Source organism: Panthera onca, chromosome B3 (genome assembly GCF_046562875.1).
Source record: "Panthera onca isolate mPanOnc1 chromosome B3, mPanOnc1 haplotype 2, whole genome shotgun sequence".
NCBI lineage: Eukaryota > Metazoa > Chordata > Mammalia > Carnivora > Felidae > Panthera > Panthera onca.
In genome coordinates this window covers 73,764,208-73,778,832 of record NC_138344.1, presented here as the reverse complement: position 1 = coordinate 73,778,832, position 14,625 = coordinate 73,764,208, and the positions used below count along the sequence as shown (strand labels likewise).

The window sequence follows — 14,625 nt, the reverse complement described above, 5'->3', positions numbered from 1 at the left end:
GAGATCTTTGCCCCAGGCATTTTACATATATTTGCTCTTCACCAAAGACACTGTTACAGATGAGGACCTGAGACTCAGAGATGTTATATAACTTGGCCAAAATCACATAGCTAATAAAACAGGATTCATTCTTGAGTCTCACAAGCTACATTCCATGCCTGAGCACTCCAGAAGCATATTCTTATTTTCCTGCAGGTTTGTACTCTGCTCCCCCGTCATCTACATTTATTTCCCCAGGCACTGAACTACAGGCAGTGAGCCCCAATGCCTGCCTCCCAAACCGCCATTCTGCCTGGTCCTAGCACTTCTCTTCTGCCTAGTCTTCTGACCTTCATCTATTTCTCCTTGTGCCTGAGCATTCATCTTTGGGAATTGGATTTTCTGCCCACTTCCATCTTGGGCCCCCATTTGCCTTGACAGTCCTCTGGGCAGAGCATACCAAGTCACTCCCCAGCAGCTGAATGTCTGTGTTCCAGGCATCCAGGACCCCCAGGGCTGGGGTCTGGAGGAGATTGGATGGGGCTGGAGCTGGGATGGGGAGCTCTCCCTTCAGATGCATCTGGAAATTTATAAGTTCCTCTACTGCCCTAAGGGCATCTAAGTCTGTTTGGAGTTCCCAGGCCCACCCATAGGTCTGCACCTAACTCTGAGCCAAGACCAGAACAGAATCTCTTCCTAACCCACCCTATAGGTCCCACAGGGCTCTTCACAGGTGCCCAGGTGACAGGGAGGGGGAGCCAGGCCAGGTATCCCCCTCCCCTCCTAGGAAATGTCTGGATGTGTGGGCCTGTGGAATGTGAGGAGAGAAGGAGGGAGCCTCGGGTTCACAAAGGGCCTTAAATTAGACTTCTGATGTTATCTACAAATGAAGTTATACCTAGAGTCATTGTCTGCTTCATGTATTTGAAGTGTTAATTTGTTAAATGTAAACACTGAAAATCTACTACAGCTTTTTAATCCTGTTTAGCATCTAATTTTTTTAAATACTAGGAATCTCAAAAATGGAAGAAGGAAGGCTCCCTTCCAGCCTAAGAGGCCTTGAGGTGTGTCTCAATAGGAAGAAGCAGGAGGTAGGGGTAGCTGGAGGGAACAGCACACACTAAGGAGTAGTAATAGATCAGGAGAGGTGTGGGAACCCAAGAACCCTGTTCTTGCAGCTGATCCCAGCTCCTCTGAAAGAGGTCTGCCCTTTCGTGCCCGCAGTCCGCACTCCTGCTCCGCGTGGTAGCAGAGTGAGCCAGAGTGAGGGCGGTGGACAGGCCCAGACTGGCAGAGAAGTGTAAGAGCCGCACAACCCGCCAGCCTGCAGCTCTGGGACCAGGCTCATGTTCTCTCGCCAGGGCCAGAATCCATGTCCAGCCTCAGCTCCCCGTCCTTGTCCCCCGCAAGAACCGCCCGTCACCCCTGCCACCCCTGCGGTGGTAACGCCGAGAGAGAAGAGACGCTCCGCTGTGGACCCCAGAAAAGAGAAGGAGCGCGCTCCCTCCCAAGGGAAAGACAGATGTGGGGCTCACGAAAGGGAGGCAGAAAGCGGCGCGGGGCTGGCCGGGCAGAGCGGGGGCGTGGCGGGGTGAGGGAAGCTCCCGGGAGAAAGCAGACCACACCACCGGGAGGTCCTCCGCGACGGAGAGAGGAAGAGGCGCCGCGTACAGGGCCCGGGAGGGGGCGTGCAGTTTGGCCCGAGGGTCCCGAGCTGAAACTCAACACCCGCCTTTGGAGGGATCGTCCTCCTTTCTCCTCCGCCCCTTCCCTTCCCCTCCCTTTTCCCCTCCCTCCTTTCTTTTAATCCCCAGGACTGAGTCCCGCGCCGGAGCTGAGAGGGCCCGAGGGGAGGAGGAAGAAACTGCCCTGAGAGGGAGCCAGGAGACCGGGAAGGGGAGGGAAGGGGAACCGCGCGTGGGGGCTGAGCTCGAAGGCCACGCGCGACCCCCCGGAGCCTTCGCAGCCCCTTCAGTGTTCCCCCTACCCACTCCAGGCGAGTCCACAGGACCCTGGCCCCTGCTCCTCCTTCGCCTTCTCTGTGCTGCTTCCTTTGCTTTGTGGCTTTCCTCTCCGTCCCCAGAGACACCTGGGAGCTGCCCAGAGCTCCGCGGCGCGCCGAGGGGCCCTGCCGGGGGTGCGCGTGAGCGGGCTGAGGTGTGGCGGCGCGCGGGTGGGCCCCGAGACGGCGCGAGGAAGGCCGTCCCGCCCCTTCGGGCCGAGCCCGCGTGCGGGGAGCGAGGTTCCGTCGCGGCGCCCCCCCAGCCCCTGGCGTCCTGAGGGAGAGTGTGCGTGAGTGTGAAGCCGCCTCGCCGCGGGGGGTGAGAGTGTCTGGGCCGAACGCAACCACTCGGTCAACGCAGCCCAACGGCCACGCTCTCGGAGGCCTTCGGCGCCAGCCTGGCCTTCTTTCGCCAACTTGGGCGAGTTTGAAGAGGGGCGAACGTCTCAGCGCTCGCTCGCCCCACCCCCTCGCAGCCGGGCCGCCGCAGGGCCCCGGGCCGCCCCGACCACAGCCCTGGGAGCACCGCTCTCCGCCGCGGCCCCCGGGTGGGGAGGGTTGGCCTCTGAACTCGCTCGTCCAGCCCAACCGCTTCTGCGGCTTCTCCCAGCCCTCGGGGCCGTCCTGAGCGGCCTGGCGAGTCGTCGAGCGCGGCCCCAGCTCCCGCCTCCTCGCCTGCCCCAGCTCTGGGTGGGAGCTTTCGGCCCATGCAGACCCGGGGTCCCTCCGCGGCCTAGGGCAGGCAGCTCCGGGGGCCTGGCCAACCCCGTGGCCCCCGGGACAGCACGGAGCGCGCGCCCTTGGATGAGGTCCCGCAGCGACGCCCCGGCCCGCCCCGCTCCTCCTCCTGCCCGGCCAAGCTGCCTCCCATTTGGGGAGTTTTGTGGGCTTTCTTTCTCCTCCTCCAACCTCCGCGGAGGCCACGACTCAGGCGCCGCAGCCGGGGGCCGCCTCCATGGTGCGGGTCGGCCGCTGCTGAACTCAGCGAAACCGAGCCTGGCCTGGAGAAGGCCACACAGGAGGCCAAGGCCATGGCCATAGCCACGTCGGTGAGTCCACCAGGGAAAGGAGGATGCGGGCTATTGGCCTCCACGGTCTGCCCTGCACTCCTGTCACTTTTATTTCTGCTTTCTCTTTGTCTCTCTCCCTGGGCCCTTTCTCCTCCGGGAGGCTGTGTCTCTCTCCCCCCCACCCCCCAACCCACTTTTGTTTCCCTTTCTCCCTCTCCTCATCCCCAGCTCCTTCTGGGTCTAGGTTCCCCCATCTCCCCTCCTCCTCCCCATTCTCCTCTTTTCTTTTCTGGTGGCTGCCTCTGGATGGAGGGGAGGGGGCAAGTCTAGCCCGAGTCCTATCTGCTGTTTTATGGGCGGGAACAGATGGCCACCGGTGGTCGCAGGGGCTTGTGATTGGGAGGCAAGTAAAAGGTTGGGAGGGGGCTGAATGGAGGTGGCTCCAGGAAAGTAGGAGAGGCCAAAGAGGCCCTTCTCTAGAGGAAGTATGGAGGAAAGGGGGGAAATTGAGCCAAAGAAGGAGATCTGTTAGGGAGACAGCAAAAATAGAGGGAGGAGGAGAGGTGATGTCAGCCAGCTTCTGGCCACTTTCCGGGGACTGGGGACAAAGGGAGGAGACAGCTGGCATGATGGGACAGTGGGAGGAGGCCTCCTAGAGAGTGTGTGGCCCACTGCCACTCTACCCGCCCACCCCACCCCCATCCCCAGTTAAGGCAGCCACTCCCTCACAAGTCAGCTGGGCCCCTGAGGAGGGGGTAGAGCAGAGGTGGCCACACCCATCATCAGTCAGTCTATCAGCAACTCTGGCCTGGGTTCCCGAAATTGGAAGGCCCAGAGGTCTGGACCCTTTGGATGGAATTCAGACCTGAGCACAAAGAGGAGCTCTCCACAGCCCCACCTCTGCTTTCTGTCCAGTGCACCTTATAGTCTGATTTCAAACAACTCTGTCCCCTTTCCACCGTTCCCTAGACGCTGTGATTCCCCAGGGAAAGCTAGTCTGCTGTGTGCCTTCTGGCCCCCTCTGAATGGGTGCTCTGAAAAGGAGATTTATGAGGCTGGAAGCACGGCTCCTGACATTCTCCCATACCCCTCAAAGAGTTCGATTATCACTCTCAGACCAAACTCCTTTTAGCTCCTCAATCTGTGTGATGGTAAGATTAGCTCAGAGCCTGAAAATGGTGGGGGTATTCTGACATAAAGATGCTGGCACAGAAGCTGGTCAGCTCGTCAGCTTTGTGGTCCCAGGAGGTAGATTTTTCTTTTTACCTAGGGGTGGGAGGTGGCATTTGTGCTAATCAAACTCACAGGATCCTAATAACAGTTAATATCTATCGAGCATTTACTGGCCCTAGTTTATTTATTTTGAGAGAGAGAGAGCACACACACACATGTGAACAGGGAGGGGCAGAGAAAGAGAGATAGAGAGAGAAAGAATCCCAAGCAGTCTCCATGCTGTCAGTGCAGACCCCAACTCAGAGTTCCATCCCATGAGTCGTGAGATCATGACCTGAGCAGAAATCAAGAGTCAGATGCTTAACCAACTGAGCCACCTGTGTGCCCCTGAAAATGGATATTTGGATATGGATATGAAATTGCACAAAGGAGGAAACTGAAGCTTGGGAAAGTTAAACAACCTACCCAGAGTCACCCAGCTAGAAAAGGATAGGGCCAGGACTTAAACGCAAGTCTGTCTGCTTCAGAACTGTGCTTTTAACCCACTGTCTAATCCAAAGTACTAATTTCAAATTTACACTTAGAAAGAAAAGTGTGGACCTAACCAGGAGTTTGTGTCATCTGATTGGCATGTTTTCTTTCTGTGGGACAATATCCTTTTTTTTTTTTTTTTAAGTTTATTTATTTTTGAGAGAGCAGATGTGCACACAAGCCAGGAAAGGGCAGAAAGAGGGGGACACAGGATCTGAAGCAGGCTCTGCGCTGATGGCAGAGAGCCCGACACAGGGCTTGAACCCATGAACTGCAAGACCATGACCTGAGTTAAGTCGGATGCTTAACTGACTGAGCCACCCAGGCACCCCAAACAATATCATTTAGAAGCCAAAATATAATCAGAAAATAGTTGGAGGAGTTTGGAATGAGGCAAGAGGAAAAAAGTCAGTTTGTTAGAATCACCAAGCCATGAAGGGCTGGACAACCTCTCCACCCAAGGGAAATGTCAGTCAAGAGGAACATGCACTCATGCTGGTTGAGCAGGGCCTCCTTCTCCAGGGTGGCCAAATGCAGTCTGCCAGAGATCTTTAGCTTGAGATGTTTTACTGAATTAGCCCACATGAATTACCTATTAGGTAGTTATGTCTAACTACTAACTATCTGCTCTCCACCACCACTGCCTGGGATCCTGCCAGCAGGCGCAGTCATTTAGCAAACATAACCAAACCAGAATATATTTTGATATTGTGAGTGGTGTAAGCTTGATTCTACCAAAGAACAACATGGAACCAGAGCCCTGTGAGAGGTGGCTACCAAAGGGAAATTGGGAATAATGAAGATTTCATAATGTATTTGAGTCATGTTTGAGTCATGGACTCTACTTAACCAAGAGGTTAAGTTACTAACATATGAAGAAGAAAAGTAGAACCTTACGTTTGTGATTGTGGAGAGGTAATAGGGGGTGATTGAGAACGCGGACTCTGGAGTCAAACAGCCTGGGGTTCATGTGTTGTAGGCAAAGTCCTACTCTCTCTGTCCCAGTCTCCTTTCCAAATGGGGATAATGAAGGCTCCTTCCTCATAAGCTTGTTTTTTAAAATTTTTTATTTATCTTTTAATTTTTTTTAATGTTTATTTTTATTTTTGAGAGAGTGAGAGGGACAGAGAGAGAGGGAGATACACAATCCAAAGCAGGCTCCTGGCTCTGAGCTGTCAGCTCAGAGCCTGATGCAGGGCTCGAGCTCACAAACCATGAGACCATGACCTAAGCCAAAGCCAGCCGCTTAACTGACTGAGCCACCCAGGAGCACCATAAGCTTGTTTTTGTTGTTGTTGTTTTAAAGTTTATTTATTTATTTTCAGAGAGCAAGAGAGTGGGGGAGGAGCAGAGAGAGAGGGAGAGAGAAAGAATCCCAAGCAGGCTCCACATTGTTAGCATAGAGCCCAATGCAGGGCTCGATCTCCTGAGCCATGAGATCTTGACCTGAGCCAAAATTAAGAGTTGGATGCTTGACCGACTGAGCCACCCAGGTGCCCCACTCATAAGGTTGTTTTAAGGATTAAATGAGATGAGATGATTAGTGTAATGACTTGCACAGTGTCTGGATACATAATTTGCACTTAATATCTGTGACTTACCACCTTAGCATGTGACTCTTGGAGGAAAAAAACTTAGATGTCCGGACCAGACAGGACTGGAAACAGGATGGTAAATGCTTGCTCTTGGTTGGTCTGCCAGTCCCGCGACACACACACACACACACTGGAGTGTATACACTTTTCTCCTCTCCATGGTAACCTCAACTTCCTCTGATAGAACCTTATTTGCTCAGACTGAGAACAAAAGCATTGCTTCAGTTTCTGTTTTCTTCCTTTTTATGCCTAGGCACTGTCTGGGCTGCATTTTTCCCAGCCTCCCTCAGATTGATGGGTGTCTGCTGCCACTTAATCTAACCTTCTGCTTGTGGGGGATGCTGACTGGGAAACAGGAAGGGTGAAGAAGATTCTATGGAGCCCTATTGCAGGGGCTAGGAATACATCAGTCCCTGCTCCCCAGAGCTTATAGGGCAGGGGAATAAATAGATAAGAAATGAAATAGGCAAATAGTGTAAAGTGTTATGAAGGGAACAATAGTGGAGATGACACAGAATGGGGTGGGGAGAAGAGTGAAGAAAAGACCTCTTCGAGAAGGAGACACTTAAGGAGAACTGAAGGATAAAAAAAGGGCCAGTCAGATGACGAGTCGGCAAGAGCATTCTGGGTCAAGGAAACCACAAGTGCAAAGGCCCTGAGGTGAGAATTTCTTTAGTTCAAGGAATAGAAAGGAAGAGGAGGAATGCAGGGGATGCAGCTGGAGACCAGGCAGGACCAGTCAGGAAGAGTGGAGTCAGGAGGTCAGATTTTTAGCTTGTGGGAAATGGGGAGCTCCATAATGTTTGAGCAAGGAATGTCATGACCTGATATATATGTGTGAGACCCATCTCCCCATTCCCACCTCACCCACCAGGCCCAGTTGGCTCGGGCACTCTACGACAACACCGCTGAGTCCCCCCAGGAGCTGTCCTTCCGCCGAGGGGATGTTCTACGGGTACTGCAGAGGGAGGGCGCTGGTGGGCTGGATGGCTGGTGCCTCTGTTCCCTGCATGGCCAGCAGGGCATTGTGCCCGCCAACAGAGTGAAGCTCCTTCCTGCTGGCCCGGCACCCCAGCCCAGCCTCACCCAGGTGCTCCCAGCCCAGCATGGCTCACCACATCCAGCCCCAGAGCACAGCAATGAGGACCAGGAGGTGAGAGCTAGAGCCCTCCCATCCCCAAACCAGAAGAGCCTAGTTCCCCTTCACTGGTGCCTGCGGCGAGGTGGGGCAGGGCAATCCCTGAGGCTGCAGCTCTTCACTGATCCTGTACTATGTGAAACCTGCCTGCCAACCCTTCCTCAGCTCTGTTTCCCCATTGGTACGGGGTGGGGGCTGGAAGTGATCTAAGCTCCCGTAAGGCATACATTATCTGCTTCCTGGTCCTGACCCACACATCTGTCTTGATCCCCCAGGTATATGTGGTGCCACCCCCAGCTCGGCCCTGTCCTACCTTAGGACCTTCACCTGGACCCTGCCCGCCCTCCCCTGATCCCATCTACAAGGTCCCCAGAGGGAGTGGGACCCAATCAGCTGCCCCTGGAGATGCCTTGGAGGTGAGGACCAGAGGTCTGTGTATGTTGGTCAGGGAACAGAGGGCTCTCAGTGGGGTCCACTGCTGAGGCTGAGGGTAACTGGTGGCTCTGCTCCCTCTCCAGGTCTATGACGTGCCCCCCACTGCCCTCCGAGTTCCCTCCAGTGGCCCCTACGACTCCCCTGCCTCCTTTACCCGCCCTCTAGCCCGGGTTGCCTCACAGGCTCCTGAAGAGGATGAAGCTCCCTATGATGTGCCTTTGGCCCCAAAGTCACCGTCAGAACTGGAGCCAGATCTGGAGTGGGAGGGAGGCCGGGAACCAGAGCCTCCCCTCTACGCTGCCCCCTCCAACCTGAAACGGGCATCAGCCCTGCTCAATCTGTATGAAGCACCAGAGGAACTGCTAGCAGATGGGGAAGGTGGAGGCACTGATGAGGGCATCTACGATGTGCCCCTGCTCGGGCCGGAGGCACCCCCTTCTCCAGAGCCCCCAGGAGCCTCTGCCTCCAATGACCTGGACACCTTGGCCCTGCTTCTGGCCAGAAGCCCCCCACTTCCACACAGGCCCCGTTTGCCCTCAGCTGAGAGCCTGTCCCGCCGCCCTCTGCCTGCCCTGCCTATTCCTGAGGCCCCCAACCCTTCCCCGGCTCCCTCTCCTGCTCCAGGCCGAAAGGGCAGCATCCAGGACCGGCCTCTGCCCCCACCCCCACCTCGCCTGCCTGGCTACAGGGGCCCCAAGGTTGAGGGGGATCCAGAAGGTGGGGAGGTAGAGGATGATCCAGCAGGACACCACAATGAGTATGAGGGCATCCCGATGGCCGAGGAATATGACTATGTACACCTGAAGGTGAGCTCACCTCCCAACACCCCCACCGGAAATGCCCCCAAGAGAGCCAAGGGGAGGAGTGAGAAGGTCTGGGACCCAGAGGGACCGTCCCTTTCTTCACTGGCCTTGCACCTTATGGCCTGGGTCGCCAGTACTTGGTCCCACCACTTATACTGGTGCCACATTCCTTCTAAACCCAGCCTAGGGTCCCCAAGTCATCTGACCTGCCACCAGGGCTTCTCCCAGACCTGGAGTCAAGGGACTGGAATCTCTGATGGCAGAAGAAACCTCAGGAAGGAAGGCGGAGGGGGAAGGGGCAGGAACACGGGGAGGCCACCTTCCCTGCTCCCCCACCACTGCACTGAGACCCTGATCCCTCCTGCAGGGCATGGATAAAGCTCAGGGATCTAGGCCCCTGGATAAAGCCTTCCCAGGGGATCCTGAACTGCTGGAGAGGGGGCCACTGGAGCAGCAGGTAACCCTGTGGGTCAGTGCTAGAGAAGGGGGACCAGGAAGAGGAACCATCAAGGGAGAGATATTAGGATGGGGGTAAGAGCTCGGTGAGCCAGAGCTGGAGTACAGAGGAGTCAGCATGAAGGAGCTGGGACCTGAAAAAGAGTATTAGGAATTCAGAAAGAGGGGAAAGAATGTGTTGGAGAGGAATCAGAAAACCGAGCAGCCAGGGAAGCAGAGAGAGTTCTGGGATGTGGGTCAGAGCTAGGCCAGGTAACTTCTGAGGCTCCTTCCAACTGTGAATTCCTGGGTTCCTAAGAGACCTGGCTTCTAATCCCGGCTCCACCAGTAAGCAGCCAGGGGCCCTGAAGTCACCAGATAATCTCTCTGGGCCTCAGGAAAGTGAGGTGGCCTCCTCAACTGTGTGGACCGGTCCTGAGCGTAGTAGCTACTGTTTATCAGGTATTTACCAAGTACGGACCCTGTGCTAATAAGCACATCGCATTTGTCAACACTAATCACAGCCATAGTTAGTACTCATATGGTGCTCACAATGTACAGTGTTCTGTTCTAAGCCCTTTCTATATGCTGCATCATTAACTGCACCACAGCCTTGGGAGGCAGATACTAGAACTGCACTATCCAGTATGGTAGCCACTAGTCACGTGTGGCTCTTAGGCTCTTGAAATGTGGCTAGTCTGAATCAAAAAGTGCTGTAACTATAAAACGCACACCAGCTTTTGCAGGCTTAGTATGAGAAGAAATCTAAGTAATTTATATGTTGATTATAGGTTGAAATTACAATTTTTATATCTGGAGTTAAAACATTCCAGTTTGTTTCTTTTTCTTAACATGGCTACTAGAAAAATTTTAATTACACATGTGGTTTACATTATGTTGATCCTGGACAGCATGGTACCAGATTCTCCATTTTAGATTATAAGGAAACAAGTTCAGTTTGAATCTAGATTTATCTGACATCACCTCTGAGCACTTTCCTGCCACTGGCTGTGAGAATTTAAATTTTCTGATGAGCAGAGGGAAGAGCTCAGGTAGAAAGGATAGAATGAGGAACAGAGGGAGGGAAGGAGGGAGGAAACGATTGCAAAAGTGGCACTACTGAGAGCATCCCGCCAACCACTCCTCTTGCCCTCAGGAGGCCCTGTCTGCAGGGGAGCCGCTGGATCTGCCCACCGGAGATCTACAGCTCTTGCATTTCTACGCCGGGCAGTGCCAGAGCCACTACTCAGCACTGCAGGCAGCCGTGGCGGCCCTGATGTCCAGCACCCAGGCCAACCAGCCCCCACCCCTCTTCGTGCCCCATGGCAAGCGGGTGGTGGTGGCCGCTCACCGCCTGGTGTTTGTTGGGGACACCCTGGGCCGGCTGGCAGCCTCCGCCTCTCTGCGAGCACAGGTCGGGGCTGCAGGTATAGCGCTGGGCCAGGCATTGCGAGCCACTGTGCTGGCTGTCAAGGGGGCCGCCCTGGGCTACCCGTCCCGCCTTGCGGCCCAAGAGATGACACAGCGTGTGGCAGAGCTGGCAGGGCAGGCCCTGCAGTTCACCACTCTGCTCTCCGGCCTGGCCCCCTGAGGGTCCTGCTCTGTCCCTCTCCTGCCTGCCAGAGCCCCTTTTTGGGCCTTAGGTGGCAGGAGGGCTCTGTTTTTAGGGACCAGGAGAGGTGGGGACATCTCTCCCCTTCCAGTCATCTCAGCCTCTCACAGAGATGTCCCTCCCCCCTCCCCCCACAGCTTTTTGTACGAGCCATTTTGTATAAATTATTTATATTTAATATTATTCCCTGCTTTGTCAGGGGCAGGTGCCAGGCCCCTTGGGGCAGGGAGGAACTGGACTCTTTCCCTCAGCCTGGGGTGGAAGTTCTTGGTCACTGCACTGCCACCCACCTCTGAAAGCTTGGCCCCACAGAGAATCAGGTGGCTGAAACCTGGAGCCATCCAGATCCCTTTTCCTGTCCTGGTTCTTGGCTCTAGGACATCAGCACCTTACTGTTAGCTGAAAGTGATGGCATGATTTTGACCACCCAGAATGTGGAGGTCTGGGAGAGGCCTAAGGGCTCCTCCCCACAGCAGGCAGGACAGAACTGGGCCTCAATAAGCCCTGCTGTCTGGTTCTCTGACTCTGCTTCTTGGGCACCTGGAGGAGGGGCCAGGCCTGGCAACCCTAGGCCAAACCAATGGAATACACACTGTGGGCAGGATGTCTTTAGGTTTGGGGGGGAGATTTTGCTGTTTTTTCCAACAACTATTCATTCGGTGGGTTTCACCTCCCATGATGTGCCAAGCACAGTTCTGAAGGTACATTGTGGGGGTGGGATGGATATAACTGAGTCAGTTAAAATAAGTAAATAAAAAAGAATACCTGCCACAGATTTGATAGTTGCTGGTAATGGAAATGAACAGAGTGATGTGAGGGACTAACTGGATGAAGGAGAGGCTGTTGAAGGAGACTTTAGATGGGATGGTTGAGAGTAATAGCTGAGCTGAGGCCCCAGGGATGAGAGAACTGAGAAGAGTCTGAGAACTAGCATTCCCAGAAGGCAGACACTGTTAGTGATGGGAGCTTTTCCACCAAGACTTCATTATCATATGATGTCATTAGAGAGTTGCACTTGTGGAGAGGTTGGCCTCACAAGAGCCTTGAAAGGTGCCATGCTGAAGACATCATCCCAGTGAAGGCCTGTTCTCAGCTTGGCACCACAGGACAGCTCTGGCCAACTGGAAAGTGCTGCTGGCTGGCCTGGGCACCCTCCGCCTTAGATTAACCCAAGAAGGTCTGGCCCCTTAAACCTTCCTTCCCAGTCCTCTTGCTCACTGCCTTTCTAGACACACCTTCTTTTAGAGGAGCCAAGGGGCAGGTGAATTCAATTAGTCCATAGTCCTCATGCTTTGGTGAAATTGATGAGCCATGGCTTAGATAGATGGGGGATCGCCCCAGCCATTTACCACAGGGAAGAAATCCAAGCCACAGATCCATTGCTTCATTTGTACTTTTTCCCAAATGACATTTTAGCACAGTGACTGGATTAGAGGCACCCCAAGCTTCAGTCACAGTTCAGGTCTCTTGGCACCCTCTATGCATTTGCCTTCTCCATTTTGGGTTCCTTCTTTCTCATTTCACCCTTAAAGAAAACTCATTTCCAGATTCTGGGGTCACCAAAATGCACACTATGTATTGAAGACTTATAACAGGGCTGTCCTCCATCTCCCAGGAAGAATGTGAAGAGATCAACCTGGAAATCAAGTCAGAGGTTTCAGTGCAAGTCCCAGATCTGCCATGTATCCATGTGTCTGTGGGTAAATCCTGTGAGTCCCTCTGAGTCCTGAGCTTATCTTTAATATGAGGATGATCATAATGGTCTCACAGGGTTGTTGAGAGGCCATACAAGATAATACATGTGAAGGGCCCAGAGCCACATAAAGTTAAGGGATTATAATTCCAGGGCAGACATAAGGACACAGACAAATGAATCCCCAAGGAATGCTGACTGTGACAGCACCAAAGTAAATCCTAAAGAGATACTGAAATGAGCTGGGCGGGGGGGAGGGGGGGGGGCGGAGGGGAGCGGTGGGAAGCTGCTTAGTGTATTGGAAGGCTTCTCATATCTGGAAATTTTCTGAACAGAGGAGACAAATTGGAAGTGTGGTCCAGTGGAGAGAAGAAGCAATGGATTTCCTGGCTGAGACTAACAGGACACTCCTCTATAGCCCTTACCTTAGATGAAGAATCAAGTACCTGTTAGGTATCAAATCTCTTAGAGAAGTGTACCTCTAACTTGAATGTACCTACTCATGGGGATCTGGTTAAAATGGAGATTAAGATTCAAAGGCTTGGATTCTGCATTTCTGACAAGCTCCTGGATGACTTGGGAGCTCTAGTCTGTACGTCACACTTTTGAGTAGTAATTCTAGGGGTTAAGGAAGGCTTCTCTGAGACAAATGTGCAAATATGCTGAAGGATGAGGAGAACTGACCAGGAGAGGACAAGCCTTCAAGCCATAAAGATTAACTTGTCCAAGGGCCCTGTGACATTGAAAAAAAAAACTGAAAGAAGGCCAGTGTGATGAGTGCAGTTTGGGGAAAGAAGCGAGGTGGAGCACCAGGGAGCATGGGACCAGGCCTGCAGGAGCATGTATGAGGCTCCTGGAACATTAGTATTTATACCTTGTCGGTGAGGAGAAGCCACTGAAGGCTGTTAAGCAGGAAAGGGCCATGAACAGATCTGCATTATGAAAAAAAAACAAACACTCCATCTGCACTATAAATACAGATAAAGGAACGGGGCAGAAACAAAGTGGATGCAGAACACCAGTTAGGAGGCCCAAGCAGTCTGTGCAACAGGTAGCTTGACTAATGGTAGAAAAGCAGAGTATCTGAGAACTATGCAGGAAGGAAAATGGACAGGGTTTTGTAAACGATTTGATATGGGGGTAAGGAGGAGTCCTTGTAAGGGCTGTCACCTTGAACATATGGTCACAGTTGAATGGTGAGGGTACCATTCACAAGGCAAAGAAGCACTAGAAGACGTTACAGGGGAAGAGCGTGAGTTTGGTCTTGGATGTATTGAGTTTGAGGTCCTTGTGAGTCACCCAAGGTTAAGAAGATGAATAAGAGGTGGCTACATAGGTCTGGGGCTCAGAAGAGAGGTGTGAGCTAGAGGTGTAAATCTGGGGATTAGGTTTGTATTGTTTACATTGGGGGTGAATGAGGCCGAGGCTGTGAGCATGGGTGAGATCCCAAGGTGGAAAGAACAGTGAAATGAGAGGAGGGCCCAGGACCAAGCCTCAGGTTCGAAGACACTGAATGATGGTGAAGAGGTGGAGGAGGAGCCTGCCATGGAGAAAAAAAGGAGCAAGAGAAAGAAAACCAGGAGAGTGTGAGACTTAGCAGCCAAAAAAGAAAGTGTTTAGAGGAAGGGGTGGTCAACAGTGCCAAATGATGCTGAGGATGAGGAAGACTCCGCCAGGGTGGGGGTGCTAAAACCCAGAGATGTGGTCTTGTAGAGGACTGCAGCCAGGGCTGAGTACAGAGCCCAGCCCAGCCCTCCATGTTCATCCCCTGTACTGTAGTCGCCAGTATAAATGGCTGTCTCCCCAGTAAGCTACTCCAAGGTGGGTCTTGTCCATCCTGTTATCTCCCAAAGCCTAGCGCAAGGCCAGGCACATGATAGACGCTTAATAAATTTTACTGATGAATGAGTGGATGCATGGAAAGATGGATGGATGGTTGGATGAATGAATGAGGAGGAAGAATTGGAAGCAAATGAGGAATCTCTGGCAACTGCCTGGACTAGCTACTATCCTTCAGCTTTCTTTCCTTTTACCGCAATGGCCCGCAGACCCAGAGAACGGAGACAGAGCCCCTGGGCCCTGGCCCCCCTTCCTCTCTCTGACGAAGAGTCTGGACCGAAGGTTCTGCTGACGTGGGAAGGGGAGGAGAGTCTGGAGGAAGGGGAGGGGAAAGCAGCGCAGAGATCGCAGAGACGAAGGAGGCGCCCGCGGCTGCAGAG

At 53.4% G+C, this 14,625-nt stretch overlaps 1 protein-coding gene across 7 annotated transcripts; it reads left to right on the top strand.

Annotated features, from left to right (window-relative positions):
- The first annotated feature begins 1,595 nt into the window (after positions 1–1,595).
- On the top strand, positions 1,596–14,604 carry EFS (embryonal Fyn-associated substrate). Of its 7 annotated transcripts, none has more exons than XR_013556224.2 (8): positions 1,597–3,030; positions 7,165–7,443; positions 7,704–7,844; positions 7,947–8,669; positions 9,034–9,123; positions 10,258–10,528; positions 12,742–12,998; positions 14,455–14,604. XR_013556224.2 is itself a non-coding variant. In XM_060619248.3 (7 exons), exons 1-7 carry the CDS (start codon positions 3,013–3,015, stop codon positions 12,798–12,800), a joined length of 1,581 nt encoding a protein of 526 aa, XP_060475231.1. In that variant the 5' UTR covers positions 1,597–3,012; the 3' UTR covers positions 12,801–14,604. The 7 variants fall into 7 exon arrangements, 5 of the variants coding, with proteins under 5 accessions (XP_060475230.2, XP_060475231.1, XP_060475232.1 ...); XR_013556225.2 differs by adding an exon at positions 12,329–12,422 and having other exon boundaries at positions 1,598–3,030; positions 12,742–14,604; XM_060619248.3 differs by having other exon boundaries at positions 12,742–14,604.
- Positions 14,605–14,625: the final 21 nt, after the last annotated feature.